At 31.5% G+C, this 22,596-nt stretch overlaps 1 protein-coding gene across 1 annotated transcript; it reads left to right on the plus strand.

Annotated features, from left to right (window-relative positions):
- Positions 1-232: 232 nt before the first annotated feature.
- LOC132726581 (cell adhesion molecule 4-like) lies at positions 233-15,789 on the plus strand. Its single transcript, XM_060711917.1, has 10 exons — positions 233-704; positions 1,342-1,544; positions 3,304-3,418; positions 7,673-7,807; positions 8,109-8,240; positions 8,492-8,645; positions 9,900-9,922; positions 11,654-11,731; positions 13,749-13,797; positions 14,402-15,789. The coding sequence occupies exons 1-10, from the start codon at positions 353-355 to the stop codon at positions 14,403-14,405; spliced, it is 1,245 nt and encodes a 414-aa protein (XP_060567900.1). The 5' UTR covers positions 233-352; the 3' UTR covers positions 14,406-15,789.
- Positions 15,790-22,596: the final 6,807 nt, after the last annotated feature.

Below are 22,596 nucleotides of genomic sequence, written 5' to 3' on the forward strand. Positions count from 1 at the left end.
CATCGAAACACGAGGCTATTTGATTTGTACGAGGGGGTGTAGCCCCGAGTATTAATCAGATTGCCGAATGTTTGATGTTCTTTCTCTTTTGTACCATAGTCAAACATAAAAACACGTTGCCTGTTGTCACAATATGAAACCCCAGAAAAAAAGGAATCAATGAACAAGCATCTGAATATGATATTTCTATCGCTATCCCTTTCTCTGCAGTCACAATAAGTAAACCCAGCAGAAATGAGCCAATCAATGGGCATGCTCTGGAGTGCGGGGAACTGCACCCCAGTTAACGCACTGTGCATGTATATGTATACGATTTAACTCTGACACATTTCAACAGAAAGGTCTCCAAACTATGATACAAATTAAGATTTACATACTAGTAATACTGAGATATTATGTGTATTTTGATATTTCAGTTACCCCAGAAAATATTGAAATCAGTTTCAACGAGATAATAGAAGGAACGCAATGTGAATTTCAATGTATTGCAATTAACGGCAGACCACCACTGAACTCGAATGTTTATATAGATGGTAAAAAAGAAACTGACACGATGAAGAAAATTGACACAGGGGCTAGAAACATGTTTACTATAACCACATTGATAATAAAAAAAATTACCCGGCTTCATAATCAGGTTAAGGTAATGTGCTGCAGTACTATTGGTAATGGAATATGCAGAACGAAGAAAGTCAATGTATTGTGTAAGTTTGCCTCATATTTAACCCGAAATAAAGATAAATAGATTAAATTGTACGAAATGAAAATAGATCTGGAAATAAAATAGATAACAATTCATGTGTTTTTTTTTTTTAAAGTTTAACGATTTAAGGTAGATTAAATAAACAAAACAGTTAAGACGTTGTCATAATACTGACAGGTTCAAGGGACATAAAATACACATGTTTTATAAAGTTAATTTGAACAGTTAGTCCCACTGTGGCCCGTTGTATTCAATACGTAGATGATAAAAAGAGAATTTGTTGATATCATTACTTAAAAGTGATAGAAATACATCATTGAATATTTTTATATTTTCTTATATCCTACTTATTGGTTTTTGTTGTCCACACGTGAATTCTTTTAAATGGTGTCATAAAAATGCACCAAAGTAATGTCACATGAAATGTTTACTTATAACCGTTATAAGAATACATCTGCTAAATATGTATTTTTGATTATTTGCCATACTTTGACTTCTTTGTATTGTTGAATTTCTTAAGAACGGGAATAATGACTTTCATTTATCACTGCTGTCGACGAACAAAAACAATAAAGTCTATCCACCAGCTTTGTCAGTTCTCTATTGTTGGACATAACATTTATTTACCTTTTTGATAGTTCCACCAAAAGACATACATGTTGAAGAAATGTTAAGACAAAATCAAGACAATGGTAAGACAAGAATTGAATTAAAGTATACTGTAGCGGAATCAAATCCAAAAAGCTCTATTGGTATGAGTGGAGTCGAAAATAATGCACGAATGTTGGTTGATAAAACATACGAGCGAAAAAGTGAAACACATGGATGGGCACTTACAGTGGTAAGTGACATGCTAAAAATAATAAATTAAAGGAACTCCAATGGGGTCCAAATTCATAGAAACATAAAAATTTGAATTTCTTACACATATCAGCATGGACACTTTAAATAGAAATATGTGAAAAAGAACCAATAAAAATAAATAAATAAATAAAAACTAGCCTTTATGTGTGAAAAGCGTCGCTATTTCTAGCCTTTATCTTTATGAGTGAAAAGCGTCGCAGCACTACTATCACGAGTATTTTTCACAATTAGATTAATTGAAAATGGAGTCAACGAATGATGTGAAATTTTGCAAACAAGTAGCTCATCAAGACTTGCATCAATTGAATATTAATCACTTAAATTCGAAAAAAAAATGTCTTGTCATGTCAAAAAACCTCAGCGGATTCCTTATTAACAGAAGAAAGTATGCCATGTCATATTTGATAGCTTTCCTGTTTTATTTGTTTGGTCGTCAGACCAAAGAAAATAGTTCAGACAGAATTTCCATAAAAAGTCATGCTAAGGTAAACAGTGATAAATGTTCCAACAATAATGACGTAAATATTGCTTATTACACGCAAACATGTTAGGAATAAATACATTATATTAAACAATGTTGAAATAAATCCAGAAGTTGTAACAATAAAAGTAGTTTTTTGCAAGTACTAAATTTTGTATAGCCTGTGTGATTTAGGATCTTTGTCAGTAAAGAATGTGTTATCAATACATAAACAAATAGGAAATACAACATATATCAATTTCAGCGATCCCATTGTCTAATAAACACATTGAATAGCCTGACCTATTTTGAAATGTTTATACAATAATTGTCTTCATTTGTCTCCAGTCCTTTCACATTGTAATGATAAATTAACATGAAAGATAAGACATGTTTGAAGTTGAAATATTGGCATTTATCAACAAAAACGCCAGAAAACATGTTTTTATATCAGTTGCAAAACGAATTAATACAAGTTAAATGTAGACTTTAAGCAATGATGAAGAAATCAAAACTAAGGCGAGTAAAAAGAGGCGGAGGTGGGTACTAGATTTATGTGTAAATTATCTGAGAAATTGTCAGAAAGTGAAATTTTTTGATTGGCAAATGCCGCAAAAGTTGGATAAGCCGTTGATAGATTAGCTGATCCAAATAAGAATGTTGAATATTCATGTTAGTAACAAAACATCAAAAAGGGAAGAAAAGAGTAAAAAAACGGAAAATAGACTTATGTTAAGTATGAGGGTCCAACAACATAACTTATTTTATGATTGATGGCAAAAATACATTTATTATGCGATTCACAGACTGAATGGGATTGTTGATTGCATAACCTTGTATTACCGCTCGCCCTTCGGGCTCGTGCGAACACAACTTTACACAATTCTCTCGACTGATACAAACCATCATAATATCAAATTCATGCAATATTCCTTTCATGTTGTATAATTACTGTTTAATATGTCCGAAGACTGAATCGGACCTTTGGTCGCATAAAGGTGTATTACAGCTCGTCATACGGGCTTGTATGAATGCAACTTTACAAAAAAATCGATAGATATAAACCATCAAAACAGCACATTCATGCAATATTTACTACATTGTTTATATCTACTGTTTAGAATGTTCAAGGTAATATTCTTTATAATAACAACTATACCTGAAAATTTAATATAACATTATAAGAATACTACTCTATCATGAAAATTCATAACCAAAGTTAAAGCAATATTATTTAATTGTTCTCTTTCTGAAACGAATTTATTTCCTTTTTCAGATTTGGACTTTCAATTTTACAAGATTTGATGGTAAGCGAGAGATAAAATGTCAAGTAAGAACTGACGGGTTTCCAGAACTAAATTTAGAACACATATACAAGCTGAATATTACATGTGCGTTGTATTTCATTATTTGCTATTCTTGTTTTTATATCTGTTTCACCGTTGGTGGTTTTGATATTTAAGTCAGAAATACTAACGATCAATTTATTTCCCGAACAGTGAAAATCATCGATTTTAAAATTAACATTCTAATATTGGCAACAGTCATTACAATCTAACAAGAAATTCAATTTATAGTTATATAGATGATCCCACATTTAGATAACATTGAAATAACAATCAGTTAGGTGTCGCAAACCTTAAAAAAAGAATACTTGGAAACAATGTCGTGCTAATTCCAAGAGACCATAGTCGTTTCATACTACAAAGACACTTAAATCGTGATTTTGTTTTCATAATGTTGTTCAGGTCTTTCTGACCTCAAACCGAAATGATTATTAGACTATTTTAATCGAGATTTATTAAGATTCTTTAACGTTATTTAATTTCTACATATTGTATATGGGTTTTTGATTTCATATAATATTTGTCTAAATTACATAAAACACCATGAAATGTATCAAAGCTGTTTAAAAGTCTAAGAACTGAGACACTGAACAGGAAAAACTATCCATGTCCAAATGATAAATCGCCGGATTGTATAAGTTATGTTTGAAAAGTTGATGAGTTAAGTACTCCTTGTTCGATCGATGTCCTTTTCAATTTTATTTCGGACAGTATTAACGTTTTACCAGTCAATTATGGACAACTAGTGTATTTTAACACCTTTATTAATTGCTCAGTGTCAACTAGAAAATATGTTTCTCGTACTATAGAGAGCAGAAACGATTTACTTCCTATATGCTTGTTGTTGTGTGGAGATATCCATCCGTGCCCCGGACCCTCAGCTGACACTTCTAGTTCCACCACAAGTGATTTTAAAGTTTTCAATAAACGTGGTCTTCATTTTATTCATGTGAACACTCGAAGTCTTTTACCAAAACTACATGAAACTAATTCTGTAGCTCGTAGATCTAGAGCCGCATGTATTTGTGTTTCCGAAACATGGTTAGATGACTCAGTTCCAGATTCTGAAGTTAACATCGACAACTATTGTATTCAGCGCAGGGATCGAAACAGACAAGGGGGTGGCGTCTGTATTTATATCAGGAAGGATTTATCCTACAACACACGTGATGATCTCAAGCATGAAGAATTAGAAGCTACATGGATTGATATACTTTAACCAAAATCAAAACCTATCTTATGTGGTGTTATTTATAGACCTCCTGTGCAACTAAACTTTTATACAATTTTAGACTCTTTATGCTCGTCAAGTAGTGACTTTTTTCAATGTGAATCTATAATTTTAGGAGATTTTAATACAGATGTGTCTAAAGTTAAGTCTTATCCTCTTTTGCAATGTTTTAAGTCATTTATTAATATGTTTCATTACAAACAATTGATCTCAGAACCTACTAGAGTTAGTATCACAAGTGCAACTATTATTGACTTGATATTGGTGTCTGATAATGATAAAATTACTCAGTCAGGTGTAATTCATACTTCATTTAGTGATCATAGCTTAATATTTTGTACAAGAAAAGTCAGTAAAATTCCTATTTGTTTTCATAACAATGTCACTTTAAGATCTTTGAAAAATTATAACAAAGATGACTTTCAAGCTAGTCTTCTAGATACTGACTGGTCTCCTGTTTTGCTAAGTGATAATGTAAATGATGCCTGGAATATATTTAAACAGTTATTTTTATCTGTGATAGACAATATAGCACCTGTGAAACAGACCAGAATTAAACAGAGAACCGAACCATGGATTGACTCAGACATTCTTAGTGTAATTAATGAAAGGGATAAAGCTTTTAATAGATATAAATGTGATAGAAAGTGTGATAATTTTGACTCATTTAAGACTCTCAAGAACAAAGTTCAGTATCTTGTTGCCAAAGCAAAAAAGGAAAATTTTACTTATACACTGGATGAGAACAAAAATGACTCAACCTCTTTATGGAAAACTGTTAAAAATCTTGGTTTGCCCTCCAAGAAGGGTTCATCTTCAACCAGTTCAAATATTTGTTTAAATATTGATGATTATGTGTGTTTTGAAAAGAAACTTATTGCTGAATCATTTAACAAATTTTATACAACAGTTGCATGTAAACTTGTTGAAAAGTTGCCAGAAAGTATGCATAAATTTGGTACGAATTTTGTTAATACTTTTTATGCAAACAAGGGTGTTTTTGCAAACAGTTTTTCTTTTTTCATTGTTTCTGAAAGTAAAGTTCTTAAATACTTAACTTCATTAGGTGTCAAAAAAGCTACTGGCTTAGATGGTATACCCTCACGTTTTATCAGAGATGGATCCCCAGTTATTGCTAGTCCATTAGCTCATATCATAAACTTATCCCTTATCCAATGTCAAGTCCCTGATGATCTTAAATCTGCAAGAGTTGTTCCCCTCTATAAAAAGAACGACAAATTGTCTGTTGGTAATTACCGGCCTGTGTCCATTTTAAATGTTGTATCTAAAATCCTTGAAAAGGTTTATGACCAGGTTGAAGCTTATTTTAAGGATAAAGATCTGCTGTATTAATTTCAATCAGGTTTCAGGAGTGGCTTCTCTACTGATACTTGTCTGATTCACCTTACAGACTTTATCAGGTATGAAAATGATAAAGGTAATGTTGTTGGTATGGTGCTGCTGGATTTGCAGAAAGCGTTTGACACAGTCGACCATTCCATTCTTTTAATGAAACTGCAAGCATCAGGTCTTAGTATTGACGTCCTAAATTGGTTCAAATCATATTTATCAGATAGACAGCAGCTTGTAGATGTCTCTGGTACTTATTCTTCCAATTCCAAAATAACATGTGGTGTTCCTCAGGGCTCAATCCTTAAACCCTTTCTCTTTTTAATTTATGTAAATGATATGTCAGCTGTGGTCAAAAATAAATTGCTTTTGTATGCTGATGATTCTGGTATCCTTGTATCTGGTAAAAGTTTATCTGTTGTTGAAAAGGCATTGACAGATGATATGGAATTGGTCAGCCAATGGTTAGTGGACAATAAGTTGTCATTGCACTTGGGTAAAACCGAGTCAATTTTATTTGGGTCCAGGCAAAAGCTTAGGTCACAATCTAACCTGCATATAACCTGTTCTGGTACATCCATTGAATCAACTTCATCTATCAAGTATCTTGGGATTACTATAGACCAAAATCTGTCATTTTGCGCCATGGCTGAGTCTGTTCTTAAGAAGGCCAACTCTCGGTTAAAATTTCTTTACCGCAAGAAAGAGTTTCTTACTCAGCATACCAAGAAACTTCTGGTTATGTCTCTTATTCAGTGTCACTATGATTACGCATGCTCTGTTTGGTATAATAGCTTGACACAGTCTTTAAAAAATAAGTTACAAACTTGTCAAAACAAAATAATGAGATTTGTACTTGACTTGGACTCCAGAGCCCACATTGACCCATCCCACTTTAAGTCCCTTAGCTGGTTACCGGTCCACAAAAGAGTTGAACAGATAATGTTGTGTCATGTTTTTAAGATAAAAAATGGCCTATCTCCGGATTATGTCTGAACACTTTATTTCACAAGATTCCATTCATAATTATAGTACAAGACTTAGTCAAAAGGGTGGATATTGTCTACCTAAGGTCAAAGGCCAGGGTTCTAAATCCTTTGCTTTCTCTGGTATTAAATTATGGAATGATTTACCTGTAAAGTTAACGGAGATCAACAGGTTACAAAGTTTTAAGGTTGCCATCAAAAGTAATCTTATAAACAGTATTTAAATTTTTTTTAAACATGTTTTTACATATTTCGGCTCAGGATTTTAAATTGTCTGCTATTTATCTTATTACAATTTTAGTAATGTGTTTTAAATACTAGCTGTAAACAGGAGTATCATTAACTCAAGATTTGACTGTGATATACATTTTTATGATTTATTAGTATTTTTAAACATGATTATATTTAGGTTTGCCTCTCTATGTCATGCCGCCAATACAAAGGACCACAATGGAAATAAGAGCTTTTTTGCCCTTTTTTGTGTTATCCTTGGTTTTGGTGAGCATGTCATATTTTACTCGTATGTGATATAGTATTTAATAATGCTCATTATTTTATCCTATGTTATATTGTCAACTATGTATATGCTTCCTTTGCCGAAATAAATCTATCTATCTATTCAAATTTGTTGTGTCATTAATAGTAGCAAAATTTGCAGATGTTTTCAAATTATTGCATATTAGCATTTCGTGTTTAAATATGTTATTTTGCTATAACTTGAATTGTTTATAGATTCACCAATAGTTAACATATCTTGGCAAGAAAACAAAGATATATTCGTCGGTGATGACGTTCACTTGACTTGCCACGTGGAAAGTAATCCACCGTCAACAATATCTTGGTACAAACAGTCTGGTTTAATTCAAGGCGAGTATAATACAGAAATCTGTAAATCATTGACAATATGCTACACTTTATGTAATCAATCAGAATTATCAATAAAAACCAAAACCCTGTTTCCTTGATTTTAGTTACTTTATTAGTTGTTATATTGTACACGTTATATGTTTGTCCGTCTGTCAAACCCTACTGATATGAATCATTTTAAGATACCTTTGCAAATTACGAGAAATTCAACATTTACTGGTAAAATATGTCTTTCTCACATGCTAGATTAAAAGTTGTCCAAAGTGATATATGAAGTAACTATTATCATTTTCTCTTTTAGTGGTTTACGATACAAAAAGTCTTGATATCAATTTAACAAGCGTCTCGACAGACTATTCCGGTACATACACCTGCACGGCACACAATGGTATAGATGGGATAACATCAAAAAATATATCACTTATTGTAAAAGGTATTGTCTGTTAACCACTTGCTATGATATATTTAAAGATAAAACAACAATTGTGGAGCTCTCTCCCTATTTCATGAGTTTATTTGACATTGTCTAAAGTTTGTTGAATAATATTATCAATTTTAACTATTCACAAATAAGTGAATGTATTTTATCTTGAGCGAACATATCAGTGATCGGTTGAAAACAAATATTATCTTCCTACTTTTTGCTTGTTTTCTATCAAAATTTGTACATTTTGTCTTATTCAGAATCAAGAAAAGCTATGGTTCACAGCTATGTTTTAGGTCTGGCTATAGGTATACCTATAACTGCGGTTCTGACCTCTGTCATATCTTTCATTATGGTTTATAAAAGAAGAAAAGGTGCATTGTTGGTGACCAGAACAGACGGGGTTGACAATGAGTATGTCCTTATTCAGATGTTATGTAAATATTTTATAGCAATAGTGTTGTAGAAATGGTCAGTGTTAGTTATTATTGTAAAACGCTCACATCGAGTTTCTTGCTCTTTTCTATTACGGCATGTCCGTGAAAGGTATCTGATACGTATTAAACTTTCATTCAATAGAATCATTTATGACATAAAATGTGATATTCATTCATGATATAAAATGTGACATTCGTATCACTCATCTGCAAAATTTGTAACAACTACGATATCTAGAAAGAAATATCTTACAGGTAAAATAATTATTGTTTTCGAAATCTAAAAATGTATGTTACTGAAATCTTTATACCTGTGCACTATACCAACATTTAGAGATTGACGATAAAAAAAACTTCTAAAAGGAAAACTTATCTGTATTCAAATGTTTGTTGCTATAATGTTGCTTTAATGTTGACTATTAGACTGGAATATTGTTGTTTTTACTGTGTTTTACGATGTACAGACGAGTTTGGGCCAAACCATTACGGAATATTCTGAATACCAAAGAATATATGAAATAAGCGTGTTAAAATGTCCATGAATAGTGTACAACAGGTTTATATGATGTTATATTTTCGATCCTTGAAGATCGTTCAGCACGACATTATTGTTGTGCTTATGGTATTTTTAGTTTCAATTTTTCGTCATTTTCTAGTTGGGTGGTTCCAATATTCCTGCTTGAATAATGTTGAATCACCCTTAGGATATGTTGCCTGCTTTTTAAATTTGTCTTTTGACGTCTTATCTGTGATACGCAGGCTTCATAACCTCTGATCCCCTTTCAAAATTCCATTTTATTTAGTTCCGTCCATTGTTTTCTCGTTTAGGGCACACGCTTTTTTTTACTTGGGGACCATACGCCGCTTTTCATGGAATGGCACGGAAGTGTCACATTGAAGGTTCCATGATAACCGCCGTATGAACGCATCTGCGGATGTTTCTAAATTCAAAATTTTACTATTTCATGTTTAAATGTTGAATTCTGCTTAAGCCGGTGCTAGGGGGCGTGGACGGTAGCTTGCACTTTCCAGTACCGTCCATGAACAGGCTCAATCAAACCGAGCCTGCAACATTTTCAATTTTGTCGTGTTTGGCTTTCTTTAGGGATTCTGTATTTATCTATTTTATATTGACTTGTGCTTATATATAGTTTTACATTAAATAATGGTTCTAATAATATCACAAAATATTTTATATCCCGGCAATCGTATTTTTGATACTCTTTTCAAGGTATAATGGAAGCAGAAACGACGGTAAGAAAAAGAACAAAGCAGTTATTGTGAAGCTGTTTTTACCTTTATGAAGGCATTACATTTTTGTTTCATGAAAGCATTACCATATGTGTTTTATTAAAGCATAACTGTTACAATATGTATGTCATTTATGTTGAAGCGTTACAATGCACCCTATAAAAACATAACCAAAGGATCTGTCAATTTTATAATCCAATTACAATATAAAAGTCATACACCTTGCGTTTGACATAGTGTGTCACAGTATTACACAGTGTTATGTTCTTAAATCAAGTCTCCTGAACATTGAACTCGTTAAGCTAACACCCAGTGGCTATTCAATTGTTTTACAAAGGAATAGACAGATAACAACTTTAACGATTTCTCTTCAACTTAATAAGGTCATAATATTATATTGATGTAAAATATATTTAGTGTTAGCTCTATCTCGTGCACATTTCCCTTTATTTAGGAGGAGTGCTAAAAAAGGAATTTATCAATTTGCAATAAAATATTTTATGACGGAACACATCTAAACATTAAACGTTGACGTAAAAAATGACATCAATTACATTGCACTGATTTTTCTCCGTTACTTTCAGCTTTGTATATTTGTTTTATTTCTCTTAGTACGAAACAAATCGAATAAGCAAACTCATTATAGGCTTCTTGGGAATGTACATTTCTATTTTGATCATTTTTATCACTAAGTTTTCGCTTACATTTTAAAGATTTGAATAGTTCTGTATTTGTCTCCACAAATGTAACCGATGGCAATGCATGCATTTCGGCTTACATAATTATTATAACTGTCGTTGTATTCAGTCACAATGTTTCAGATGTGCTTTTGGCTTCAAATTTATTTTGATATATATTTCTGAACTAAATCTTAAAAACTTAAATAAGGCGTATGCTAGTGATAATGCCTTTGTTTTCTCATTGGTCATTGCACTTCAAGATCGATAATTTTGTTTGACGTTTGTTTTTGCTTTCAATGTAGTAAACGTATATCTGTTATTTATTTCATTTTTCTATTTAAATCGTTATCTCTTATATTTCAGTTTCATTCTCAGATTACGTCCCATTGTGAAAGTAAATTGATGTGGCAGTAGCCTAATCAAAGAAATTTGCTTGACTATTTGGTCATTCATTTTGTCTTACCTTATACAAGTGCATATAGGAAATGAAATAGACTCATCATTTTTTACCAATCATTAACCACTCATTTGGTTGATAATTTTTAAGAAAGTAAATTCATATGGAAATCTGATAAATTTAAGGTCGCAGGAATGCTAAAATGTTAACAACTATTCTAGCAAATAAGTTAATTTTATAACAAAAAATACAAATTGAAAACACTATTTATAAAATGCATTTGATTTAGTCTTCTGCTATCGACTATCGCGATTCTCTCCCTTTATTATACTTTAAAATTCATGTTAAACCTTTGAATATAATCATTTCCTTTACAGATGTTTTTAAATTCGGTAGTTAACTTTATTGACTGATAGGCATTTGAATTCATTGACAATTGTTCAGATTTGGGAAGCGTTTATTGTCTGAAGCTGAAATTCTTGTTTTGCATAATTATGTTATTATCATCAAAATTTTTTTCATGAGATCACAGAGTGGAAATCACTGTGATAATGATAATATACTCAATTCGTGAAAACATTATTGTCGTTGTGTAACTCAAGTTCTATTTCTAGACGTATGCCATATTTGTATTCTACTCAATCTTCTATATTGTAGATACTGACTTACAGGCCGGGTATGAGTCGTTGGCAAGACAGGACTTTTCTAAGGAGGTGGAAATGTATACACAACCAGGTTTGTAAAATTTTGACCACTATTGATTTGCTTTACAAAAATAAATGGTCTTTGTTGAGAGAATAATTGTATTAGCATTTTGTAGCAATCAATTTTGTAAATCCGAATGCATATCTGGAAATACTTCACTTGGGTGATTCAAGGATTAATTCGAGCAAAACCATGACACCTACAATCAAACATTTCTGAAATGTTGAAAGTTTGATTTTGATAATGTTCATCAAATTAAGTCACAATATACTTCATCATTTGAGAATTTAAAGTTTGATCCCAATCTGACTGAAGAAATTGAAATATCACAATAAACAGAATATTTTGTTTCTTCCTGACTATTTCACTATACATATCTGTATTCATTTTTAAAGATACTTTGGATCTATTTTGTATGAAAATATAATTTTTGCTCGTCAAGATTAAATAAGGTCATAATGTTGCTATCTTGATGTCTTCCTGAGACAAAAGCTGAGGTTGGTCTTCTTGGAATTTGAGTGATTTGTGAGTAGTGTTAGTACACATACCTTGTTTTTGGTGTTCTTAACTGTATTGGATAGGTCATGACTTCTTTATTGCAATGAATAGTGACCACCAGCCTTTATATTCTTCACTTCTCAAATAGAAAAAGTACGGCTGCCAAAGGAACGCCATAAACGACATATTTAAAAGGGTGGGTTGCAATCTATGTTTTATTGAGCAAGTTTATTGATGGTTAGTGAAAGTTATAGTCCATATAATACTGGGTTACAAAGAAACATGACAATGGTGAAATTATGAGTATTGTATTGAACATTTACAAATGTGTTTATACGTCGGCGATAATGAAACCATCAGCAGGACACGTCCGCAATATTTGTTTTAAAACGTTGGATGGTCCCCAAAAACATGTGTGTGTACCGTAAAAAAAACATTGGCAAAATCAAATGAACTTGAATTTTGATAGATAGTTGATTCAAGTATTTTGCTTGCTTGTTTGTTTGTTTGTTTGGTTAGTTGGTTGGTAGGTTGTTTGGTTTGGTAATATGGCGCCAAAAACACGGATTTGACTAAATTTTAAACAGCGCCAGACGTCAAAACCACCTCATCTGCTGGAGCCAAGAGATGCATATATTTCAATAATTCGAACTAATTAAGTCGCTTCATTCGATAACACTGGTTGCTGCAATTCTGATATATCAACGCGTAGACCATCCTTCAGCCGATAGGGATGAATTGATCAAAGTAATAAAGTCCTTCATCTGTTTGGTAAATGTTAACTGTATGACTCGTCTCTCCCTAACAGGTGTATCTTTTACCATAGATGTCCCTCCGTTGACAGTTCAAGATGATTCTATTGATAACTCTTCATATTCCATTATGTCATTTAAAAGCTCATATATGAGCTAGGCGATTGTTTCTGCAACTGTCGTAAGTGCTGCAGTTGAAATCCAACCAGTACCAAGTGATGTGTTGATATGTGGTTCTTAAATCTTTTTAACTCAGTTAGTGTAAAATTAATTTAATAATAGAGGTTAGATTACCGTGGCAAATTGTATAACAATTTGGAACCAATTTTTATCTACTGGACATGAAATGAGCTCGTTATGAATATTTTAAGTACATTCAAATGTGGAAAAATAAAGATAAAAAGTGATGCCAAGAATGTAAAGTATGTACGTATGGCAAGCTCCATTCATCATGCAGGTAAAGCCCCATTCGGTCTGTTGCAGCGTTTTGTTATGTTCAAAGTGTGTTCTAGTGATATCTATTGAGGCAGTTGATCCCAGCTTGTGATTATTGCATAATTGTCTAATACATTATATGATGAAGTATATGATGCTAAAAAACAAAACTTTGAAATGTGCTAAATGTCTAAAGAGTATTGTAAAAAATAACTAAAGTACTGAATTTAACAGTAAACAATTTTTGGAAGCTAAACATTGTTTGGGAAATAGGAAAGAGACACAGCCCTGTGAAACAGATTGTGTTGTTTTTATCCGTTCCTTATCAACGATTATTAAAATAAATATTTTGCATTTTACAGATAATCGTAAATCCACAGAATTGCCTGTCGTGTATGAGAATTCAGAGATGTAAGATAGATTTATAAACTTAAGCTTATATTTCAATTTACATTGTTTTGGTTAATTTACACTTAATTTAATTTGATTTTCAAACTCAAAACTGCCATTTACTTTCATGAATGTATTAATTTAGATAATTTCGTGCGTCAACATCTGTTACAGCACGAGGTCTCACTTAAAGCCCGAACCAACGAGGTGAAGTTAATTAAGTACGAGCGCTATGTACAGCTGATGTAAATCCACGAATAATGTGTATTTACGCTTTTCTAGCGTAAAAATAAAGAAATTAAGAAAATGTTTTTGATTTTTTTTTCATATAAAGAAAGTATTTTTGTCTTGCTTTTCATGTGCTAGCGCGATATTGCTTGAAAGTTTTGTTTCAATAATAAAACAATCAGGTCCGTCAGTTCAATTAGTTGTTTTTTTTTAAATGCACCCTGGGTCATGCATGTTAAAAACCTGCAACGGTGCGTGTTCGGGTGATTTTATCTGTAAATGTACTTTTTCTTCTCCGTTAATGTATACCTACGTGTGTTAATTAAATACAAGAAAATCTTTGAAAGTCTTTACTTACGTTATCATTTTCCTCACATCGTTGCTTTGTTGTTTTCAGATGAAGAAGAGGAAACCAATAAGTGTGATATGAATATTTTACATCGTTACCTAAAATGCTTAGAGACAGAAAAAATCTAAATAATGTTGCTGATGTAATTTTTTTAGTATAACATTTTGATTTTCAATTATGACAAGTGCATTGACATTTTAGACCTTGACGAGAATCTGAGAATCTTTTTTCATTCTAATTAAAAGTATGATTATCACTTTTTTAAAACTGTAACTGGGATAACGCTCTTGTGTTCGTAGATTAATAAATTATTTCAAAAGTATTTTCACAATACTCATCGTAATATGCCACTGACAAATAGGCAATGTACTAAATATATGTTTAGGCCTAGATCTATGAAATAATTTGCTCCTACGAACACAGTTCAATTATGCTTGTAGTACCCGGCAAGTATTTTTTGTTTTGTGTACTAGCAAAATGTTGACATAGACTCTGGAGAACCAAACGTTGTTCGTGGAAAAGGCGGGTAACAAATTATTTGTTATGCATTTTGCATATCATTAACGATAAAAGTTGTTAACAAAATACAATATATTCATGGCTATGGTTTTAATTGTTGATTGAAGCTGACTGAATGTAAAAAAACACTTGTAACTAGTAGAACTTGTAAACCATGATATTAAATTTGAGCTCCTTTGTTATCGACAACGGATTGGGGGACAGCTTTACATGTTTATATTTACAATTAAAATAATACCTCCAATGGGTGAAAATGTATAATTTTAAATGTATAGAAATGTGACAATAACGTTTTTTTTTATTTGTATCAAGACTTTTATTCAGTTACATCTACTGAAAGTTATATTGAATAACTGATTGGTGTTTGTATTTTCAAAGCATTTGTATGATATTCATTCTTGATTATATAACATTCCTTCTGGCTGATTTTAGTTAATGAGCGAGTAAGATAAAGTATATATTTGTTTGTAAAAACCATCTTATTTAAATCAGTGCACAGTAAGCATTTGAGTATAATATATTTCATATATTATATAAGATTAACATGGTATAAAATACGTTTTGTATGTAAGTTCTTATTTGTTACCTTGAAACCTTGTTGCTTTCATTGAACGCCGCCTTTCCTTGTTGATCTTGTTCATCATATTTTGTGATGTAACTATTTGATCCTTCCTTTACATTGCACAAGTCATCTTTAAATAACATCATGTTATAAATAAGTGCCCCAGTTTAACGGCTATAGGCTTTTTTATTCACAAAATACATAAGAATTTCAAAACGTTTATGTCTATTCCTAACAGATGTTTATTCTCCTTGATTTGCATGTGTATTATTTTATTAGTAAATGTTTTTCTCTCGTTTCTTTTTATTAACAGTTATTTCACAGGACATTTATTTTTGAGCTGTAAATAAAACAATAAATTGCTAATTGTCTCCTTTGTAAGATGAACCGGTTTTGATTCTAGTATATACATGTACACAATTTTCAACTAAACATTACTTACATACAACAATGTACAAGTAAAATCCCTATCGAAATATTAAAGATAACAAACGAAACTCTTGGCTGAAGAGATTTCATTCTGATTTGATAAAACTGATTATTGATATCAACAAGTTAGTCAATGAAACATTTCTAGGTCTATTGAAAGCGGTCGTGCTTACTTTGATTAGCTGACCGCTGAACAAAATTTTTATTTTTTTGCTCAGCTTTCCTGGTTTGTATAATAGGGTGCGCAGCTCTTTTTTAAATACATCTTGAACATCCCAAGACAGCTCGAGAAGTTTACAACAGAAATTATATCAAACAAAGCAATTATTCAAAAGTGGCTAATATTTTGCCTTTGTCCTCAATGAAAACGCTCTGACATTCTCAACCCATAAAAACATGTATAACACGTATGCAGTAACATTATCGACTTAAATCATGTATGATATTTATAGAAACGATTATGTAAATAAATATGTTATATAAACATCGAAAGTTTTGCGATGATACACTACACCTGAGAGCTCAGCTGGTAGAGTCGCGGAATGGTATTCCGAGGAGTACGGTTTCAAGTTCCGGTCAGGCTGCACATTTTTCCCACCCTGTGACACAATTTATAGAAGTACGCCTTACGTCGTGGGGCCATGACTACATAAAGCTAGTATTAACATTGCTTTGTAACCCGGAGAAAAGCAAGAACTAACTTCAATATAGCACGGGGGTATGTCACGGATCAGCACTGTGCACTATATAGGCAAACAGATATGTAAGCGACCGGATAGCTCAGTTGGTAGACTCGTGGAATGGTATTCCGGGGAGTACGGTTCAATTTTCGGTCAGGCTGCACATTTTTCCTACCCTGTGACACAATTTGTAAAAGTATTCTAAAGTGTGTGAAGTCAAAAGAAGTTTGCATTATCGACAATTCGTTACACAAGTTTATTTATAACAGTAGGCAAGCGCCTTCGGACTCGGTTATCACATTTCTGATCGGAATGGAGCTGGCTGTTATCGATTATCACGCATGTTTAATCAGAAAGGAGCTTCCTGTTATCGGTTATTTCACATGTCTTATCAGATAGAAGCTTGTTGTTATCGGTAATCTCAAATGTCTGATCAAATAAGTGATGACTGTTATGGGTTAACCTATACATCTAATCAGATGGGAGCTAGCTTTTATCGGTTTTCCCACTTGTCCGATAAGATAGGAGATGGCTGTTATCGGTTATCTCGCATGTCAGATATGATAGGAGCTTGTTGTTATCGGTTATTTCACATGTCTGATCAGAAAGGAGATGGCTGTTATCGGTTATCCTACTTGTCAGATCGGCTGACTGTTTCCGGTTCATTTACATGTATACATGTCTATTATGATAAGCAAGCTGTTATCGGTGATTACACACATCTGACAAGGTAGAAGCTGACAGTTTTAGATTACAATACAATCTGAAAACTGTACCCTCTAAAATCCGGAATCCTCTGAAAACCAGATGATTTCTTCTTTAAATCCTCAAAGTTCCGGAACCTCCGAATTTTCTAATACAGGACGATTTTCTATGGCTTCTAATATTGAACATGCATACAAATCCTCTGAAAACCGGACAGAAATTTAAGTGTCATCTTTCTTTGTATTTTAATGTGGATGAAGATATACTCTCAACAGGTGACATGTTCAATTACCACTTAATGGTCACCTGCTTTTCATCTATAGAGGTGTGAAACACTTGTCAGTGTGTGTTGATTTCTTACTGGCCATTAAATTATGGCTCTTTCATCGTAATTGTGTCGCTCCCCGTATAGGTATGATTTTCAAAATTTTTTGTTTTGTTGGAGTTTTTTTATATAACATTAAATGTCGAAAAGAATTGAGAAACTTTTCTGGAAAAGATTCCCGTTTTGCTTAAAATTTTGATCTTGAAGTTATCTTAAATTGGGCATTAATTTGATGCAAGGATAATAATAATGACAATGTACCTCGTGTCGGATCATAATAATCGAATATCTTACATATCTGATCAGATAGGAGCTTGCTGTTATCGTTTATCCGAAACTTCTGACCAGATAGGATATGGCTGTAACGAATATCTAACATGTTTGATCAGATAGGAGCTAGGTGTTATCAGCTGTCTTACACAGTTGATCAGTTGTGAGCTGGCCGTTTTCGTATTTCACATGTTTGATATGACCTGTTCTCGGTTATCACACACGTCTGACCAGATAGGAGCTGGCTGTTATCGGTCATCTCAGATGTCTGATCAGATGGGAGCTGGTTATTACCGAATGTCTTACAATTCTGATCAGATGAGAACTGGTTGCTATTGCATGTCACTTATTTTTGATCAGGTAGGAACTTGTTGCTATCGAATATATTGCTTGTCTGGTCAGATTTGAGTTTATTGATTTCAATTATCGAACATAATTATATGATTAGATGGGAGCTTGTTTGTATTGATTATATTTAATATTTTGTGGGCATGGAGAAATACTGTTAAACGGCATTTTTATACATCAAAATGGTTATGTGCCAAAGAAGTGACATCGTGGTGTACTTACCCTTTTTACAAAAACCAAATCCTATTTAGATGATAAATTTTACGCAAGCACTTTTTATCTAATATGTATGTATATGTATATAATTTAGACAACAGGAAGTTTTTTGTCATTAATATAAACAAGGAGATGTGCTGGAAAAATGTCATTCTCAAAATAAAGGGCGAAAGCTGTTTGTTAATAATCAATCACCATATCTTATTACAAATTCTTTGTTACCTATAATTCTAGGTATACTTTTAAAGTAAAGCGGAATTAATCAGTAATAATATTATATTAAAGGCATTTTATTTATTCGATACACCATTTAGTTATGTCCACCATTCCTGGTCGATTTTCCTATTTTTTCATAACCAATGAAACAAAATATTGTGTTTTCTGAAAGTTCGGAGATTACACTTGATTATTTTTATTTTTTTCAGTTTTAAAGCATTTTCTTTAAAAAGAGTACAGTCAAAATCATTTACAACGCAATTTGTTTAAAAAAGGCGCTTAGTCTTTTCTTGTGCATACATTTTAATAATTCTAAATTGAGTGGATTTCTAAAATTATGATGACGTTACTTCAATTATGCAACTATTTGTTTCTACTTACCTATGATGTCCTTTGGCTTTAATAATGATGTAATCAGAGCATTCATTTAAACCGAGTACATTATTCTGATCGAAAAGTAAAGAAAGAGAGGTATTTGATTTGAGATACCTGCCATTTGCTAATAATAATCTGTACACAAATATTACAATTATAATTTTATTTAGAAATTGTAAAAGCTATTTTTAAATTCAACATAGTTGTCAGGGAATAAAAAGAATACTTTTTATCAAACATGTTATATCTTAAAATATCATTATTTATGAAATGAAAAATGAAATATTTAGAGGATGAAAAGTGAAGCAACAATATCTTTAATTTATTGTTAATAAAAACTCAGGAAATTGATACCTACAAACACCTATTTTTGTACACATAATGATAAAAAGTAACAACTTGCTTAACTCACTGTTAGATCGTATGTACATGATTATATGATTGCATCATATCCTGATGTTGCAACATGCCATTATGTTGAAAATACATTATTACATGAAATTGAACCATCAAATGTAGAAAATAAGTTTTTGTTTGAACATATTGAGCAAAATATTACTGATAAAGGTAGGCTGGGTCAAGCGTTGACAACGAGGGAGTCATTTCAGAGCCAATAAGAATTTGAAAACCGAGACACTGGTATAAAGGAAATATTTTTTTACTGTAAATAACAGTTACCAAATGATTTCACTGGGTTAAAAAAAAGGTTAAATTTTTTTCATAGGTGGTTTTTCATGTTTTGAAACAAAAATTTAAATTTTTTCTCATTTCTTTGTTATATCAACTTAAAAGTAAAAAATTTTGAAAAATATGGGTTCGTTTATTATCGCATATTAATTGGTTTTACAAAGCCCTTTTTTTTATAAAGGCCCTTTCAAAAAAACATACCATTATTGTTTTTAATAATATTTCTTCATTAAAATTTTGATACTGTAAAGTCCTTGGTGATATAGTGTAAACGTGTATGTGATGAAAAGTAATGTTCCGTTCAAGAACTCTTTATTAGCGTGTTATATCTTACCAACGACATTCGTGTATATTATTATCGTGGTTTGATAATTTATGCTGTCAACAAAATCATTAATGATATAACTTCTAGTATGACCCGATTCACTTACAAATATGTGAAATGAAACCCCTGTGGCCCTGAACAGACGGACGTCCGATTTAATTGTCATAATTCTGACTATATAAACTACACAGATATTTACACAGACCTACTATGACACGATGAAATATTAAGTTCCAAAATTCTGGAAACAAAGTGATCCCTCGGAAGCATTAATCACAACAAAATTACATAAGAATTGCAGACTCTGTTTGATTGAGTCTGTACATGAGAGATAATGAATAAGTGCAACATCTCTCACGCCCCCTAGCACCGGCTTGAGCGGTACTCAATTCTCAACACTTAATAGTGCTGGCATCAATGATCCCGAAGGACCAGAAAATTCCAAGTTTAAAATAAACTAAAATAATTAAAAATAATGAACGATGAACGCTGAAATATTAAGTTCCAAGTTTAAAATAAACTAAAATAATTAAGAAATAATGAACGATGTCACTGGTCAAAATATAATTTCTATCACTAACATGAACAAATTTTAAAATGTAATACAATTTTTAAGAAATCTGATTGTATGAACCACACATTACAATCATACATCAAGTTATGAATGTTAACGAAATATTAAAAAATAACACAATGAGAAACAATTTAAAAACTAATAACATAAGCAACTACTTTACATAGTAAAAAAAAAGATACAAGCAATTTAAAGATAAAAAAGTACATCAAAGGAATAAGACATTAAAGATATATAATGCTCAAATTTGATAATAAAAAAGAGATAAATACAGTCTCTTTGAAATGTAAAATAAACACTTTCGAAAACACACAGACAAAATATGCTATGTTTTAAACTCTAGACAGCACAGGTAATCACATAATGGTTGCATAGTGTCATTAACAACCTGGTAGTTTTTTGAAGAATAGACCAAAAAAAAATAGAAAATTAACTTCCTAAACATAGTTTTGACATTCACTTTTTTAAATTAGATGTGTACTCGGATTTCAATAAATTTCTGTAATAAAAGTATTTGGACCAAAGATGAGCATAGTATATCATTAAGTATTCAAAACTCTTACGTATTTTGCATGTGAAAAAAATCGTAAGGATCAAAACAGGAAGCTTAAAACTTACTATCATTTAAAGATTCGGAAAACGGGTTTGATACAATAAATGTCTCAGATGTCTCTTATGTTACTAACTTGGTAAAACTAATTATTTCTTAAAAGTTGTTCAAATCTGTCAGGAAAAACAAGGTGTATGGGCAATATTGGTGTATGTTAACCCATAATTTTGTATAAATTGTCAGTGTTATTCGAAATTATTTTTCAGGAAGATTTTGAAAATATATTTTAAAGTAGAATATGTTGAAGTGAAGCAGGTAAGTGATTTACACATTCAAACGGCACTTTAAACAATTGTAATGTTTGAGTATAACAATAATGTCCTAGTATATACCAAAGTAGTATACGAGTCGAAATCATGGTTTCTTGACATGACGTGTCTAGAATCATTTTTCCAAATTTGTGCAGCATTTGATGAAGGTCTTGACCAATAACGTGTGTGAAATTTTTAAAATCATTTCCTTACACATATTTTTCTAGAACAACTATTAAGCCTCCGAAATGCCTTTATTTTTATTTTGAAAAAAAAAAAAATTTTTAATTCTGGTATCTTGCTACTGTTTCCAAAATATAATCAATTAGCAACATAAATTTATTAATGATGAATATGTCAACTTAAATGACCACGGAATAAATAAACGATCGCACTTATCAATATATAATTTAATACCATTTACATGACCGAACAAAATAAATACAATTAGCAACTCAAAAACAAAATTTCATGTGCAAAAACTGTTTATAAAAAGAATCGAGAGAAAAAAGAATTTACTAATTATATAATACACATTCAAATCAAGGAGAATAAACATCTATTAGGAATAATACATAAAATGTTTGAAATTCTTATGTATTTTGTGTATGAAAATAGTCTATAACCTTTAAACTATGGCGCTAGTTTATAACTTAAATTATTTAAAGATACGGATAACGTTATGATGCATTTAATGCTAACAAAATTAGTCACAAACATTGTTTCTAAAACTTCGTTCAAAGAGGCAAAAAATAAGACAATTATTGTATAGGTCTTATCATAATTTTGAAATGATTTATATTAAAATATTTACAATAAATGATGTCCTAATAAAGGGCAGTGTCAAAGAATTTTTACATATGAACTTTCCATACAAAATTGTTTTACACTATGTTTATCTTATATAATATATGCAATATATTCACAAATGCTTACGGTCCACTGGGAGTTCTTTTTAAAAACAAATTTACTAGCTTATTAACTATTATCAGCCAGAAGAAATGCCATATAATCAAGATTGAATATTATACAAATGCTTTGAAAATACAAACACAAATCAGTTATTCAATATAACTAACATTAGATGTAACTGAGTAATAGTTTTGATATAAATGAAAATACGTTATTGTCACATTTTTATACATTTTACA

Source organism: Ruditapes philippinarum, unplaced genomic scaffold, assembly GCF_026571515.1.
Source record: "Ruditapes philippinarum isolate M1 unplaced genomic scaffold, ASM2657151v2 ctg2997_1_1_1_1, whole genome shotgun sequence".
Taxonomy (NCBI): domain Eukaryota; kingdom Metazoa; phylum Mollusca; class Bivalvia; order Venerida; family Veneridae; genus Ruditapes; species Ruditapes philippinarum.